Source organism: Rhinichthys klamathensis, unplaced genomic scaffold (genome assembly GCF_029890125.1).
Source record: "Rhinichthys klamathensis goyatoka isolate OS25496 unplaced genomic scaffold, OSU_Roscu_1.1 h1tg000098l_1, whole genome shotgun sequence".
Taxonomy (NCBI): Eukaryota; Metazoa; Chordata; class Actinopteri; order Cypriniformes; family Leuciscidae; genus Rhinichthys; species Rhinichthys klamathensis.
In genome coordinates, this window is record NW_026606637.1 from 3,190,215 (window position 1) to 3,206,679 (window position 16,465).

At 39.9% G+C, this 16,465-nt stretch overlaps 1 protein-coding gene across 4 annotated transcripts in view; it reads right to left on the minus strand.

Annotated features, from left to right (window-relative positions):
- palm1a (paralemmin 1a) overlaps positions 1–16,465 on the minus strand; it is an 82,723-nt gene that overhangs the window by 28,027 nt on the left and 38,231 nt on the right. For all 4 annotated transcript variants that reach the window (XM_056252674.1, XM_056252672.1, XM_056252673.1 and 1 more), the window contains exon 3: positions 8,165–8,245. In XM_056252674.1, the coding sequence (XP_056108649.1) occupies positions 8,165–8,245 (81 nt within the window). The remainder of the gene's footprint in view (positions 1–8,164; positions 8,246–16,465) is intronic.

The window sequence follows — 16,465 nt, forward strand, 5'->3', positions numbered from 1 at the left end:
CTCTGGACAAACCAGACGTGGTTCCCTGCCCTGATGCAGCTGACCAGCACTGCCCCATGGCCTGTACCATTGAGGAGAGACCTCCTCTCTCAGGCGGAGGGCTCGATTTGGCACCCTCGCCCGGAGTTGTGGTCCCTGCACGCATGGGCCATCAACGGGTACCCGCTAGCCTCCCAGAAGGAGTGTTAAACACGATCGTGCAGGCTAGAGCTCCGTCTACCAGGCGGCTCTACTCCTCGAAATGGTCTGTTTTCTCTGCATGGTGTCAAGCCCAGAGCTTTTCACCTGTGGAATGCGGGGTTTCGGAAGTACTTTCCTTCCTTCAAGAGCTACTGGATAAGGGCAGGACCCCATCCACGCTCAAAGTATATGTGGCGGCCATAGCAACGTTTGCAAAACCGGTGTCTGGCCAGTCGCTGGGGAAAAACGACTTAGTCGTGCGTTTCCTTAGGGGAGCTCGGAGGCTGAACCCTCCCAGGCCCCCTTCAGTCCCGACGTGGGACCTTTCCACGGTCCTGGAGGCCATGAAAGGCGCCCCGTTTGAGCCAATCCAGCTGGTGGACATGAAACACCTGTCGTTCAAAACAGTGTTTCTCATGGCTCTCGCTTCAGTGAAGCGCATAGGGGACTTACAGGCGCTTTCAGTAAGCGCGTCGTGTATGGAGTTTGGGCCTAATGACTCGAAGGTCATTCTCAAACCAAAGCACGGGTATGTCCCGAAATCCCTCAATACACCGTTCAGGGCCCAGGTAATTTCCCTGTCCGCCCTTCCGGTTCTCAGTGAGGAGGAGGATGCGAGTCTCCTTTGCCCCGTCAGGGCATTGAGAGCTTATGTGTCACGCTCGTCTGTTTTCAGACAGACGGAGCAGCTTTTTGTTTTGTTTGGCGGGCGTTCCAAGGGACTCGCCGCCTCAAAACAGAGCCTATCCAGATGGATAGTGGATGCCATTGCGCTCGCTTACTCTGCGAAGGGCCTACAGTGCCCCTTGGGTGTCAGGGCGCACTCCACGAGAGGCGTGGCCTCTTCGTGGGCATGGTCGAGCGGGGTTTCCCTGCAAGATATCTGTACGGCCGCGGGCTGGGCCTCGCCGTCTACATTTATAAAATACTATAACCTGGAGGTACCCGCCTTACAAGCTAAGCTTTTGGCGGTCTAAAATTCAGTGCTATCTGCCCCGCTGTGCGGCCCAGATGCTGAGTTTACTGCAGCCCCATGAGTGTTGACACACGTATGGCCACCCAGATCAGGCTGAAAGCTTTCACCCTGGCTGCGCGTTTTATTGTCATATAATAGCCCCGCTGGGTGCTTTTTTATAGGGAATGACGCTTCCAGCCTCTCTTCCTCCACTCTATGTGAGTTTATAGGGATTATGCACTACATGAGCCCTGGGCTTCGGCCCCCGGGACTTTGGTGTTGGATCCCTGTACGCACGGCGTGTTGCATTGTGTTCCCCTAGCGTAAGCTATTACGCAGTAAGAGAGATACTCTCGTAAGAGAACGTACTCGGTTACTAACGTAACCTCGGTTCTCTCTAGAGAGGGAACGAGTACTGCGTATCTTGCCGTGCTTGGAATACGCTCTGGTTCGCTTCAGTGATAAAAACCAGCTTGTATCAGCCTAACGAGCATATTTATAGGGTGAGACCTCGCCCCTTCTGGCGGGACGTGACGATATGGGCGCGAATTGCCCCCATTGGTCATTACGTCACGCAGAGTCTCTCTCGATAGGCTGCTGCATTTGCTGCAGAGCAACCAATAGGCGCGTGAGCTGTTTCGCCTATGTCTGCTTGCTGCTGCAAAGCGTTTTACATTAATAAAAAATTAAGGATAATTTTTGGCTTCAATATCTCGCGGAAAAGAGTTTTTCCCCTAGCGTAAGCTATTACGCAGTACTCGTTCCCTCTCTAGAGAGAACCGAGGTTACGTTAGTAACCGAGTACGTTTTATTCTGGCATGGTGAGTTAGTGTTCGACAAACGCGGCGGAGCGTTCATTTAGATTAATTTATTTTTCTCATTATTACAGCTAAAATAACTTAATAGGCGACTCCGTAATTTTTTGGTCATACAGATAAGAGTAGAGTAGCTTACATCGTTCAAAACTGTAAACTTGTATTCATATTAGGCTAAGTTAGCCTGGCTAAAGAAAAAACAGTATCTGTCGTCTCTGTCTCCGGGAACTGCGCGTCACAAAAATGAACCGAAAGCCACTTCAGCTCAGTCACGATAAGAAATCGGCGATGTCTAAAGCCTTTAAATGTCTAAATATTTAGGCTAATAAATGTTATCTGATTATGTAGGCTAATCCTTATGAAAACGAGAGGTACAGAGGATCTACTCAAACATGTAATGGAAGCGCTTCCCAATGAGAAAATGACAAGACAAGGGTGAAAATCTCGCTCTTATTAAATGTAGGCTAAATCGCCCTGAATTAAAATGTAAAAACAGATCAAATAATGTATTTGTCGAAATGTTGCGATATTGTTTCATTTAAGTTCATAATTATTCTATAAATGTTATTAAATTTAGCAGCATTACCACGAAGCACCGTGTTTCGATATTTATTTGAATAATACAAAATAAAATAAAAACTTAATTCACAAATTGCATGCCTGGTTGAAAGGATCCAAAGATCCCTGTATACTTTAATATTGATTTGAACATTTTGTTCATGACAACAAATTAACATGTGATTTTTCAGATTATATTTAGTTTTGCTTGGAAAAAGCTGGCCCAAACCAGTTTTATTTCATCAATTATTGAAATAATGAAATATTTAGTAATAAACTTTTATGACAGAAATATCACCAGGCTACATGTAACTTAAATCATTTAATTCCTTCATTATCAACACTGTCTAGAATAGCGATTTAAGTGTGAATTGCGACTTCTCTTTGTGTTAAGTCAGCCTCAGACTCCGATAGCCTGTGGGGGGGTTGGAGGGACAGTTGCTGGACAAAGGTGTTAATGTTCCTCTTTCATATGGAGAGTGTCGGATAGCCAGCCTGATGAGCAGGCAAAATTATTGTACCCTGAAATGATTAATTTCGAGAGAGACGCGGCGCGCGCAGCGAGGGAGACTAAATAAACTTGTTAAAAAGAGATCCCGCGCGAGAGAGGCAAAGAGAAACGCATGTTTTTAATTTAATTATGTTTCTTTGGACAATTTTCGTTTTGTACTGTTTTAATTGTTTAATTTAGCTGTAATTTCTTTGGCAATACAAATTTAAAATGTCGCAAGAATAAGATTAGCCTAGTGTTTCTTATTTTGCATCGCAAAAGAAATAAACTCTAAACCCGATGCAACCCTGTTTTAAATAAAAAAAAACTGTCCCGACACTTTATTTAAACCTTGAAATGTTCGAACTTGGTTTCAAACTTAAGTAATTTTAGTGTTCTTTTACATTACACAATAATTTAGCAGACTAAAGACGAGCTTCTTCATTTTCATTTTCTGATGCAATCGGCTGACAATCTTCCTTCATCAGTTTTTGTCGTTTGTGCAGCGGCTGCGGTTCTACAGGAATGTAGCAAATTTATGTTGTAATGATAATTAAACAAAACTATTGACTTTAAATAAGTAAACAGTTATAAACAGTTACCTATTTAAGCATCAAGGTGGTAAAATATAAACGCTGTAGGCCAACATCGGTTAACAACATGTCTGCTACATTGAGATTCGATCTCGGGTCTATTGAAGCTCCTCGAAGCTCGTGTTGTTGCGTTGATCACTGAGCTACCGTCTGTACGCTGTTACAATTGTAAAGCCTCATTGATGTAGCCTTGATGTTGAAATGTTTTCATTATTTATTCAATTACATTTCAGTAGCCTAATTTCAGTATTGTGATTATGAATTATTTTAACTACGTTTCACTTGTTGAATTCATCTGCTACCAGCTTTCAATCGCTCTGAATCAGCGCGGTGCGGCAGCAGATTACGCATTAGAGAGAATAAACCGGAATAAACAAACACTTTTCAGAGTCTATGATTGTAGCGCCTCTTAGCGGTAAAAGGCAGCAAATACACCACACATTATACCGCCGCGGTGGAACGGCTGATGTGGGCATTGTCATGGCTTGCCTCGACATTTGCGTTTGAATAGCGCGCGTCCTCCGTGGGCGTGTCAGATTAACGCGTAATGAAGTGTAATGAGCTGGGGAAAAAATACTGACAGCACTCTCTTTTCATACAGATTGCATAAACTGAGAATATTTGTTTTTTATATAAATTACTTCATTTAAAAGAAGAGAATACAAGCTTCATAAAGAAAAATCTCTCGTGCCTGTGTGACAAGTAATCGCGGAGTTACAGTTAATCTTAGGACGCGTTTCAGAATGGACTGCACTGACAGAGAGAACGCAGAACTCGCATCATGTTTGTTTTTCTTTATTTGGTGAAAAGCACAACACTTTGTTTTTATTGTGAGTATCCACAAAAAAAATAGAAACTTAACAGGATCTAATGATGTATCACACTTATATATAAGATCAAAATCAACCGAGTATTTTGAGTCTCTTTTGCACTGATAAGAAAAAAAGCGAGACAATCGCGCCGGCGCGATAGCCGACCCCAGGGGGTTAAAGAAGTAGTATTTGTATGATAGCATGCTATATTACAAACATATCCAAAGACATTAAAATGTATATTCTAAACTACTGCATAAACAGAAATGGGGGGAAAAGACCTCCAACAGTTCACAATCATGTACACCTGACCTGAGGGCCACAGAGACAATACACCATATATTTAGCAGAGTGAAGCATTTCCCTCTTCCCACAAACAGGATGTCTTATCACCTCCCATGGCAAATTCTCCTTCTTGTGTCTGACGGGGTGTACTTGGCCCAGACTGCACCAAATCACAGTGCTCCAGTCAACACTAATATCATCAGACAATCTTAAAGGTAGAGCTGGGCGATTTTTTTCCCTAAAAAAATCTGTGATTTTTTTTATATAAAACTCGATTTTCTATTCGATTAGATTTTTTTTTAAATCAAGTAGAATTTCTATAACTCTGTGTGTTGAACTGATAATCACTCTTTTGTGTGTTAAACACAATCTACCTAATACAGACAACTTCATTATAAAGAAAAACAACAAATCCAAAAAATATATGATCATAATCTATGACAAAAATGCTATTATAAACTAGATTAGTGGATAATTCAGCAGTAAAATTTAGACTAGAAAAATCACAAGTGCACAATAATTGTATAAAATCTGAACATTTAGTGAAAAAAACTTTAGTGGGGAACACATAAGAGCACTAAATCTGGTAAAATGTTACACATTGCTCTTTGTATTGTTGTAAAATACATTCATGAAAAACAAGATAACAAAAAAACAAAAAACAAAAAGATCAATTATTATATAGCCTAGTCTACTATAAAATTAAGACATGTTTTAAATGTATAGCACAGCTGTTTAATGAGGCAGCAACATATGATAGATAGGACAGAACAAAAAAAAGGCTATTAATAATCTTTCATTGCGCAAAAGTATTATGATATGAAAGGCTCCAATACAGTGCGGCACAAAGCGCTTATGCGCATCCCGAGCGCAGAATGATGCGCTTGAAGCAACACGGAGTCACAGCGTGCAGCGCCTCGAGCCCGCATTGAAAAGTTCAAAGCACAAAGGAAATACATATTGATGCGTAGTGTATTATACAGTATCTATCTATGCAATCGTTTATTGAGCCTTTTCTTTTAACAGTTTTAAATTTCAGTTTCTGTGCGCGTGAAGAACAATTATAGTGCTCTGACTCAACTCTGGTGTTGTGATCTAACAGACACCCGGTAGAAAGTTAACGTTACATGATTTAGTCACAGCAATAAAGTCCAGCAATATAAAGTTGTTTTATGCGAAACCATAGACCTTTATCTACAGATCAAGTATAATAATCATCTTAGAGAGAGTTGCATCGCATTGATTGTCATTCCCGAACTGTGCCGCAGGGAGCGTGCTGTCCCGCAGGGAGCGTGCTACGGAAACTGAAGGAAGATTTGGCGAATGCAAAATGTATGTACGCTATACTGAAGGGGGGAGATTTTTTTTTTAAAAAATCGTTTTTTTTTGAAAATATGAATCGAATTGACCTACCAACTCGATTTTTAAATCAAATCAATTTTTTTCCCAGCCCTACTTAAAGGGATAGTTCACCCAAAAATCTGGCTCCATCTTAAGTTTATCAAGCGACGAGAATACTTTTTGTGCAAAAAACAAAACAAAAATAACGACTTTATTCAACTATTCATTTCCTTCTGTGTGGGCCTCTGACGTGAGTTCACGTAGTGTAACAGCAAGGCGCTTCTGTGTTGTACATCACACGTAGGCTCACTATTGGCCGACGCTGGTCATGTGTGTGATGCGTGTGACGTACAACACAGAAGCGCTGCGCTGTTACACTACGTGAACTCACATGAGAGGCCCACACAGAAGGAAATGAATAGTTGAATAAAGTCGTTATTTTTGTTTTGTTTTCGCACAAAAAGTATTCTCGTCGCTTGATAAACTTAAGATTGAGCCACTGTAGTCACTTGGACTATTTTAACAACGTCTTTAGTAACTTTTCTGGGTCGGCAAGTTTCAATCCCTTTGAAGCCTATGGAGGAGAGATCTAGCTCTCAGATTTAATCAAAATATCTTAATTTGTGTTCCGAAGATAAACGAAAGACTTACGGGGTTGGAACAACATGAAGGTGGGTAATTACTGACAGATTCTTCATTTTTGGGTGAACTATCCCTTTAAAATGCAGCACTTATAACAGGGATCCCTGCTCCATGGGGGCCTTAGCCTGAAAAAGTTTGAAGACCGCTGGCATAAAGAATAATGGATCGAAGGGAAATCAAAGACTATGGAAGTACATTTCTCTGGCACATAAAAAAACAACATGCTTTAAAAAATCATAATTATAACATAAAAACTAAATGATGACATAAGACAAAATGATGACACAAAAGTAGAAAATTATGACAAAATCATAATTATGTATTTAAGTTATGATGTAAAAAATTATTATATAAAAGGTTTAAATTATGACCAATGCAAAATTATTACACAAACTCATAATTATGAGATAAAAAATGTAAATTATAAAATAAAAAGTAAATTTGACCAAAGTCATCATTCTCAATCTCATCATTTTGACTTTTTACGTCATTATAATGACTTTTTTATCTCATAACTATGACTTGGTAGGTCATATTTTTTTTTCTTATGTGCCAGAAATTTGCTTCTATAAAAGAGACATGGGTTAGAAGGAGTGAAACAGTTTAATGAAGCTGGAAACTGTCACTTCATCTTCAATACTGTAGTAGGCCTTTGACTTGCCTTTCTATTTTATTTTTATAGTGGGTTACCTTTAGAATGGAACTCAACGCTGCATCATGGCACTATGGGAACGCTTCTGCATGACCAGTGTCTGAAGCACGTGTGAAAAAATGCTCATCTTGATTGGTTGACGCGAGGCCAGGTGATGTAGCGTATCGTTTTTATTTTATCGAAAGTTTTAGACAGAATGGCCAGCAAAAATGCTAAGTTAGGAGTTCGCCTTTCTCATTGGCTTCCTCATTCCACCAAGCATCTTCCAAGGCACTAACCTAGAGTGCATCCTTGCAAGATGTTTGTGCTGCGGCCACACATTCATAAGATTTAACATCCTGGACATGGATTCAATCCCAGGATCACATGTCCTTCTGGGTTGGTCCAGCCTTTCTGCTCAACAAATGTCTGTGTCACAACCTTGATGGGCAGGCACTTTCCCTCAGTGTGGTGGCGTTGGTATTAACTTTCCCATAGCGTCAACTTCATAACACAGCGTCGAATTACATATGTAACCCTGTTCCTTGAGAAGGGAACAAGACGCTGTCACACTGAGGATTCCGTGGCGTAAGGGCCCTTTTATGGTCTTGCTGATGCGCTACACTACGTCACCTGTCCTCACGTCAGCCAATCAAGATTGCCGTGTTTTCACACGTACTTCAGACACTGGTCACGCAGAAGCATTCCCATAGCGTCAAAGCCATGATGCAGCGTCTCATTCCCTTCTCAGGAAACCAGGTTACATAACCTGAGAAAATGTTTATCATTTTAAATTATGGTTTTATATCAATATAAACTGCAGTCATGACAAATATGTTGGCCTCAGATATCAGTGTCTTACCTTGAGGTGCTGAAGCTGTCGTCGGTCATCCTCTAGTTGTCTTTTCTTATTCTCAATTTCTGTCTGTCTTTTCCTCCTTTCCTGTGAATAAAGAAATATCTGATATTAAGAGAAATACTGAGTTAATACACATCCAAAGCACTAACATGATTTTGCGCTGGTGTATTGTTAAACAAAATGCATGCAAACACAAAAGAGCAAATTCCTCTGGCATTTTCTGTACCACTCAGCGATAGCACTGTTCTTCGAAAGTTTTAAAACATTAGTTCTGTGAAAATAGTTTCCTTTTGGTGTTTAAGGTTGGCGAAAAAAGCTTTTCTGAGGGATTAAATATTTTGTTGAAACCTATGCCATTGCTCTCAGACCAGAGCATGTGTGATATTGAGTGCTAACAATCTTCATATGTGAGAGAAAATGAGCCGAGAACAAATGTGTTCATCAAACAGTGAGACCCCAACCAGCAGGGAGAGCATGTGTGTGATGAGAGTGTATGGCTGACACGCAGCGACATATACAGTATTATCAGCTGTATGATGTGTTTTTACCCTGAAATGATTAATTTCGAGAGAGACGCGGCGCGCGCAGCGAGGGAGACTAAATAAACTTGTTAAAAAGAGATCCCGCAAAGAGACTGATTGCCGGAGTGATGAGTGTGGCGAGCAGGACGAGGCCGAGTGGCGTGAGAGCGGCGCGAGGCCGGTGGCGTGAGTGGTAATGAGCGACACCTGTGAGACGCACCGGTCTCGCGTCTCTCACGGAGGAGCGGAAGCATAAAGGAGGAGCGACGACAGTGAAGATCGAGAGAGGAACAGGCCTAATTTTACGTTGTGTTTCTGTTTTGTGTGGCCAGCAGTCGTCCGCGAGGGGCTGCTGGCATACTTTCATTTTTGTATTGGTTTATTTATATTTATTAAAAGTGTTGAATGTTCGCCGGTTCCCGCCTCCTTTTTCCCATAACAACGAACCCCATTACAATGAGATACTTAGTAGACTGTCCTCACTCAATGGCTGTCTGTCTAAGTGGTGTCCGCAAAATAATATAGGGTTCATAGACAATTGGAAAAGTTTTTGGGGCAGACCTGACCTGTTGAAAAGAGATGGTATTCATCCCTCCTGGGATGGTGCTGCTTTTCTCTCTAGTAATATGGCACTTAGTCTTAGAGCTCAAACATGACGATTTGGGGCTCAAGTCAGGAAGCAAACAGACTGGCTAAACCGACCGTCTGCCAGCTGTCTCACGTCACTAAGGTCAGATAAATCCCATCACATAGAGACTCTTTCACCTAAATTTCATAATATAGAGACTGTGTCTGTTCCTCAAATTAGGAAATACAAAAAACTCCCAAACCCATTTGAGGGTAAATATTTAATTGATGTTCAACAAATAAAAAAATAGATATAATACAGATGAACAAATGATAAAATTGGGTTGCTGAATATTCAATCCCTTACTTCAAAAGCACTTATTGTTAATGATATGATTACAGATTATAACCTAGACGTGTTGTGTTTGACAGAAACCTGGCTAAAACCAGACGATTACATTACTTTAAATGAGTCCACCCCCCAAGATTACTGTTATAAAAACGAGCCACGCCTGAAAGGCAAAGGTGGAGGTGTTGCTGCAATCTATAGTAATATCTTCAGAATTACTGAGAGGTCTAGTTTCAAATATAATTATTTTGAAGTGTTGGTGCTTAATGTAACACTAGTGTAATCTAGTGTAAATGATAAATCAAGCTTGACATTTGTGCTAGCTACTGTATACAGGCCACCAGGGCACCATACAGACTTTATCAAAGAATTTGCTGATTTTTTATCGGAGTTAGTACTGGCTGCAGATAAAGTCCTAATTGTTGGTGATTTTAATATACATGTAGTAGGCAGAGATGGGCACAAATACATCAAAAAGTATTTAATTACAAATTATAAATACTTACTCATCAAATGTATTTAAAGGGATACTCCACCGTTTTTTTTTTTTCATATTAAACTATGTTATTCCCTTAACTAAGATGAGTTGATACATACCTCTCTCGTCTCAGTGCGTGCACTCAATCGCTCTGGCGTGCGAGACACTTTGATAGCACTTAACTTAGCCCAGTTCATTCATTAGGATCCAAGCAGAGAAGCGACCAAACACCTCCACGTTTTCCCTATTTAAATACAGTTACACGAGAGTGTAACGCGACCAAGAATGGTGACACAAAATAAAACGTTGCGCTTTTCTAAGCGTGTAAAGTGGATAACTATAATGTATTTGGTCGTGTTTAATATGTTAACATAGTTTAATATGTTAAACTATGTTAAACATATTAACATAGTTTAATATGAAAAAACGGTGGAGTATCCCTTTAAATAAAATACAAAATACTGCTGTGAAAAAAGTAATTTGTAATTTGAAAATACAAAATACAGGTCCTTCTCAAAAAATTAGCATATTGTGATAAAGTTCATTATTTTCCATAATGTAATGATAAAAATTAAACTTTCATATATTTTAGATTCATTGCACACCAACTGAAATATTTCAGGTCTTTTATTGTTTTAATACTGATGATTTTGGCATACAGCTCATGAAAACCCAAAATTCCTGTCTAAAAAAATGAGCATATCATGAAAAGGGTCTCTAAACGAGCTATTAACCTAATCATCTGAATCAACGAATTAACTCTAAACACCTGCAAAAGATTCCTTAGGCTTTTAAAAACTTCCAGCCTGTTTTATTACTCAAAACCGCAATCATGGGTAAGACTGCCGACCTGACTGCTGTCCAGAAGGCCATCATTGACACCCTCAAGCAAGAGGGTAAGACAGAAAGAAATTTCTGAACAAATAGGCTGTTCCCAGAGTGCTGTATCAAGGCACCTCAGTGGGAAGTCTGTGGGAAGGAAAAAGTGTGGCAAAAAACGCTGCACAAGGAGAAGAGGTGACCGGACCCTGAGGAAGATTGTGGAGAAGGACCGATTCCAGACCTTGGGGGACCTGCGGAAGCAGTGGACTGAGTCTGGAGTAGAAACATCCAGAGCCACCGTGCACAGGCGTGTGCAGGAAATGGGCTACAGGTGCCGCATTCCCCAGGTCAAGCCACTTTTGAACCAGAAACAGCGGCAGAAGCGCCTGACCTGGGCTACAGAGAAGCAGCACTGGACTGTTGCTCAGTTTTGCATGTCATTCGGAAATCAAGGTGCCAGAGTCTGGAGGAAGACTGGGGAGAAGGAAATGCCAAAATGCCTGAAGTCAAGGGTCAAGTACCCACAGTCAGTGATGGTCTGGGGTGCCATGTCAGCTGCTGGTGTTGGTGCACTGTGTTTTATCAAGGGCAGGGTCAATGCAGCTAGCTATCAGGAGATTTTGGAGCACTTCATGCTTCCATCTGCTGAAAAGCTTTATGGAGATGAAGATTTCATTTTTCAGCACGACCTGGCACCTGCTCACAGTGCCAAAACCACTGGTAAATGGTTTACTGACCATGGTATTACTGTGCTCAATTGGCCTGCCAACTCTCCTGACCTGAACCCCATAGAGAATCTGTGGGACATTGTGAAGAGAAAGTTGAGAGACGCAAGACCCAACACTCTGGATGAGATTAAGGCCGCTATCGAAGCATCCTGGGCCTCCATAACACCTCAGCAGTGCCACAGGCTGATTGCCTCCATGCCACGCCGCATTGAAGCAGTCATTTCTGCAAAAGGATTCCCGACCAAGTATTGACTATTGACTATTGAGTGCATAACTGAACATAATTATTTGAAGGTTGACCTTTTTTTTTTGTATTAAAAACACTTCTTTTATTGGTCGGATGAAATATGCTAATTTTTTGAGACAGGAATTTTGGGTTTTCATGAGCTGTATGCCAAAATCATCAGTATTAAAACAATAAAAGACCTGAAATATTTCAGTTGGTGTGCAATGAATATAAAATATATGAAAGTTTAATTTGTATCATTACATTATGGAAAATAATGAACTTTATCACAATATGCTAATTTTTTTAGAAGGACCTGTACAAACAAAATGTACAGTCTTGTGTAGTGTGAGAGTAAGTGTGGAGTTAGATACATGTAAGAGTATAGAATATCGGAATATCATCGTTTAGTGCAGAAGATGCACTTTTAACGTACATGTTGCCACATACTGTCATAATAAAACATCATTACGCCTATAACACTTATTTGTATAATATTACACAAAAACTAGTTGACGCTGCTGTGAGGGTGTTTCTAATACCCCGGCTGTGACAAAGTTGACATCTTTCTCTCTTCCGTCTGCCATTATCAATCTATCTAATTTTTTTTTACTCTTTGTGAAAGTTGTGAAAACGCTGTTGTGGCGTTTTTCTTTTGCTATTTGAGCAAATGGGAACACAACAAATATATTTAATGTAGTCTCTAATTCACTACTATAGAAGTTTACCCAACAATGACGCCTTCCACTTCAGAGAAACCCAGAAACGTGAACAGGGTCAATAGAGGGTATGCGCATGACGTCACCGTCGGCCGGAGTGAATGCGGTCACGCCCACAAGTGGCAAAAAGACTGAGCGGCAGGATTTGTTTTCAGCGTGAATGCCGTGAAAAACACACAAAACACATCTAAAACGGGAAAGAGCTTTGCGATTGACTGTACAACTAGATTTGACCAGAAATCTGAGGTACTGTATATTTTTACAGACTGCAAAAAGCTACAGAACAGACTATATTCGGCATAATTGGATGTTTTTAAATAAACACTGACAAAAAACTATACAAGTTTTAGGGCTGGACGATATGATGATATACAGTATAACATTAATGTAAGTGATCACTCGGATTTAGACCTATCTATATTGTATTTATATAAAACGTTTACAGGCAAATTTTCTTAATTTATTTCCCCGGCGTCGAAATCAGGCACATATAAATGTCAGGAAACACGATTCTTGGCTGCATGTCAATATCCATGGATCACTGGATCTTTGATAAGTTGTAAGGAACACTATATCGAGTCCAACTTTTAGTTTAAACTGATAATAGTTTGTTTTACTTGCGTTTTCGCAGTTTCCCCTATTAACTCCAGTCACGTAGCAGCTCTTTTGCCACTCAGTCTGGCTGAGGGGGGCGTGTTCCGGCGGGAAAGTGACGTTAATGCATTCCCTCTATAGGATGTGTCACATCACGTGATTTTCTTGCCAGAAACTGTGAAAGGCAATTTGTTAGTCCTATTTGTATTTTATGTCTATGGTCCTAAGGATAGTTCACCGAAAAATGAAAATTAGCCCATGATTTACGCACCCTCAAGCCATCCTTGGTGTAAATGACATTCTTCTTTCAGACAAATACAATGCGTTCGTGTAAGAAAAATATCCATATTTAAAACTTTATCAACTAAAATAACTAGCTTCCGGCAGACGGCCCACGCAAGTCGACTTGCGCCACAAAAGTAACCATTGACGCATGATGTAGGAGTAGCGTAAGCTTTAAAAAGCTCCTCCGACATTTCTCTTTTAAAAATTGTCGTTTTAGACTTCTAATTCGTGACTGGTGTTTTGTTTTGCTCTATCCTCTGTGCTTCCGCGTTCGTCATTACGTCATGCGTCGGGTCAAGTGTTATTCTATCGAGTAAATCGATGCGTACGGCCGTCTGCCGGAAGCTATTTATTTTAGTCGATAGTTTTAAATATGGATATTTTTCTTACACGAACGCATCGCTTCGCTTCAGAAGGCCTTTATTAACCCGCCAGAGCCGTGTGAAGCACTTTTATGATGGACAGATGCACTTTTATGATGTATAGATGCACTTTTTGTTACGTGGGTGCAGATTGACGAACCCAAAAGCAGACAGAATGCTCTTCACACAATTTATTGAAGACAAAAAGGGGAAAACAAAGCCCACGAGGGGGCAAAACAAGACAGGACTTTGGTGACTAACTAGACAACGACACTGACAAAATACTAGAAAACAAACAACACTTCGAGAGATACTAACAATGACTAGACCTTCAATGACAAGACTTTCACAGGATACTCACAAGTAACGTTTGGCAATGAAGACAATGAAGACTTAAGAGACGAGACAACACAAGCACATGGCCTTGACAATTGGCCATGCGCTTGTACACAAAACATGAGTCTGTCATGGTCCTGCCACAACACTAGGAAGATACACAGATAAGAAGGCAGAACCATGACACTTTTATGATGGATAGATGTGCTTTGATGGACTTCAAAACTTAAACAGCCATTCACTACCATTATAAAGCTTGGAAGAGCCAGGACAGTTTTTAACTCCAATTGTATTCGTCTGAAAGAAGAATGTCATACAGTATACACCTAGGATAGCTTCAGGGTGAGTAAATCATGGGGTAATTTTCATTATTGGGTGAACTATCCCTTTAAGTCTGGTGATGAAAGTTAATATGCGAAATAAAATGATATATTTCAATAAGTATTTTAAGTATTTTAAATACAAATTACAGTCTCTCTAAGTATTTAATTACAAATTACATTTCATTTATTTTTGTTAAGGAAAATACAAATTACAAAATACTCTAAAGTAATTAAATACGTATTTCAAATAAATGTAATTAAAATACTGCCCATCTCTGGTAGTAGATAACGAAAAAGACCCATTGGGATTGGCATTTAGAGACATTCTGAACTCTATTGGAGTTAGACAACACGTGTCAGGACCCACTCATTGTCATAATCATACTTTAGATCTAATATTGTCACATGGAATCAATGTTAATGCTGTTAAAATTCTGCAGCAGAGCGATGACATCTCAGATCATTATCTAGTCTTGTGTATACTCCATTTAGCCAAGGTTGCAAAGCCGACTCGGTGTTACAAATATGTTAGAACTATCACTTCTGCCTCTAGAGATTGCTTTATTAATAATAATCCTGATCAGTTTCATGTCCTCAGCATAGTTTAAAAGAACTTGATATTGCGACAGAAACTTTTGACTCTCTCTTTTCCAGCACTTTAGACACAGTTGCTCCTTTGCGCTTAAAGAAGATTAAAGAAAATAGTCCAATGCCGTGGTACAACGAGCACACTCGGGCCCTTAAGAGAGCAGCCAGAAACTAGAAGAAAAAATGTAATTTCGTGGAGAGCGAGCACGATTGCGTACAGAAAGGCCTTAAAAACTGCTAGATCTGCTTATTTTTCGACTCTCTTAGAAGAAAACAAACACAACCCTAGGTACGTATTTATTTGATACAGTGGATAAATTAACAAGAAATAAAGCTTCCACTTCTGAAGTTTCCAAAGAGCATAGCAGTAATTACTTTATGAACTTCTTTTACTTACAATATTGATAATATTAGAGAGAAAATTATAACTATGCAACCGTCTACTACAGTATCCCATCAGGCAGTAGATTGTAGTCTCCCTGAGGAAAAATTCCATTCATTCGTTGCAATAGGAGAGGAAGAATAGTCTAAACTCGTTAAATCATCTAAATCAATAACATGTATTTTAGACCCTATACCAGGGGTAGGCAAGTTCGGTCCTAGAGAGCCGCAGTCCTGCAGAATTTAGTTCCAACCCTAATCAAACACACCTGAACAAGCTAATCAATGTCTTCAGGATTACTAAGGCTATAGGCAGGAGAGGTTTTTTTCAGTGTTGGAGCCAAACTCTGCAGGACAGCGGCTCTCTAGGACCGAACTTGCCTAACCCTGCCCTATACCGACTAAGCTACTGAAAGAAATGCCAGAGGTCCAGAGGTCATAGATCGTCTATGATCGTCTTCTTAATTATCATTAATTCATCTTTGTCACTAGGATATATGTACCGAAAACTTTTAAGCTGGCTATTATTAAACCTCCTTGCTATTAATAAACGCAACTTGATCCTAGAGAATTAGTCAATTACAGGCCGATCTGAAATCTACCCTTTTTGTCAACGATACTAGAAAAGGCAGTATCCTCACAACTATCTTCCTTTTTAGAAAGAAATGGAATTTGCGAGGATTTCGAGTCAGGATTTAGACCATACCATAGTACTGAGACTGCTCTCATTCGAGTTTCAAATGATTTGCTCTTATCATCCGATCGTGGTGTGTCTCTCTATTAGTGTTACTCAATATTAGTGCTGCATTTTATACCATTGACCACAACATTATTTTAAATAGACTCAAAAATTATGTTGGCATTAGTGGAATTGCATTAGCATAATAATAATAATAATTATTCATTACATTTATATAGCGCTTTTCTAGGCACTCAAAGCGCTTCACATGGATGGTTGAAATCATACTTATCTGACCATTATCAGTTTGTAGCAGTAAATGAAGAGATGTCTTATCGATCACAAG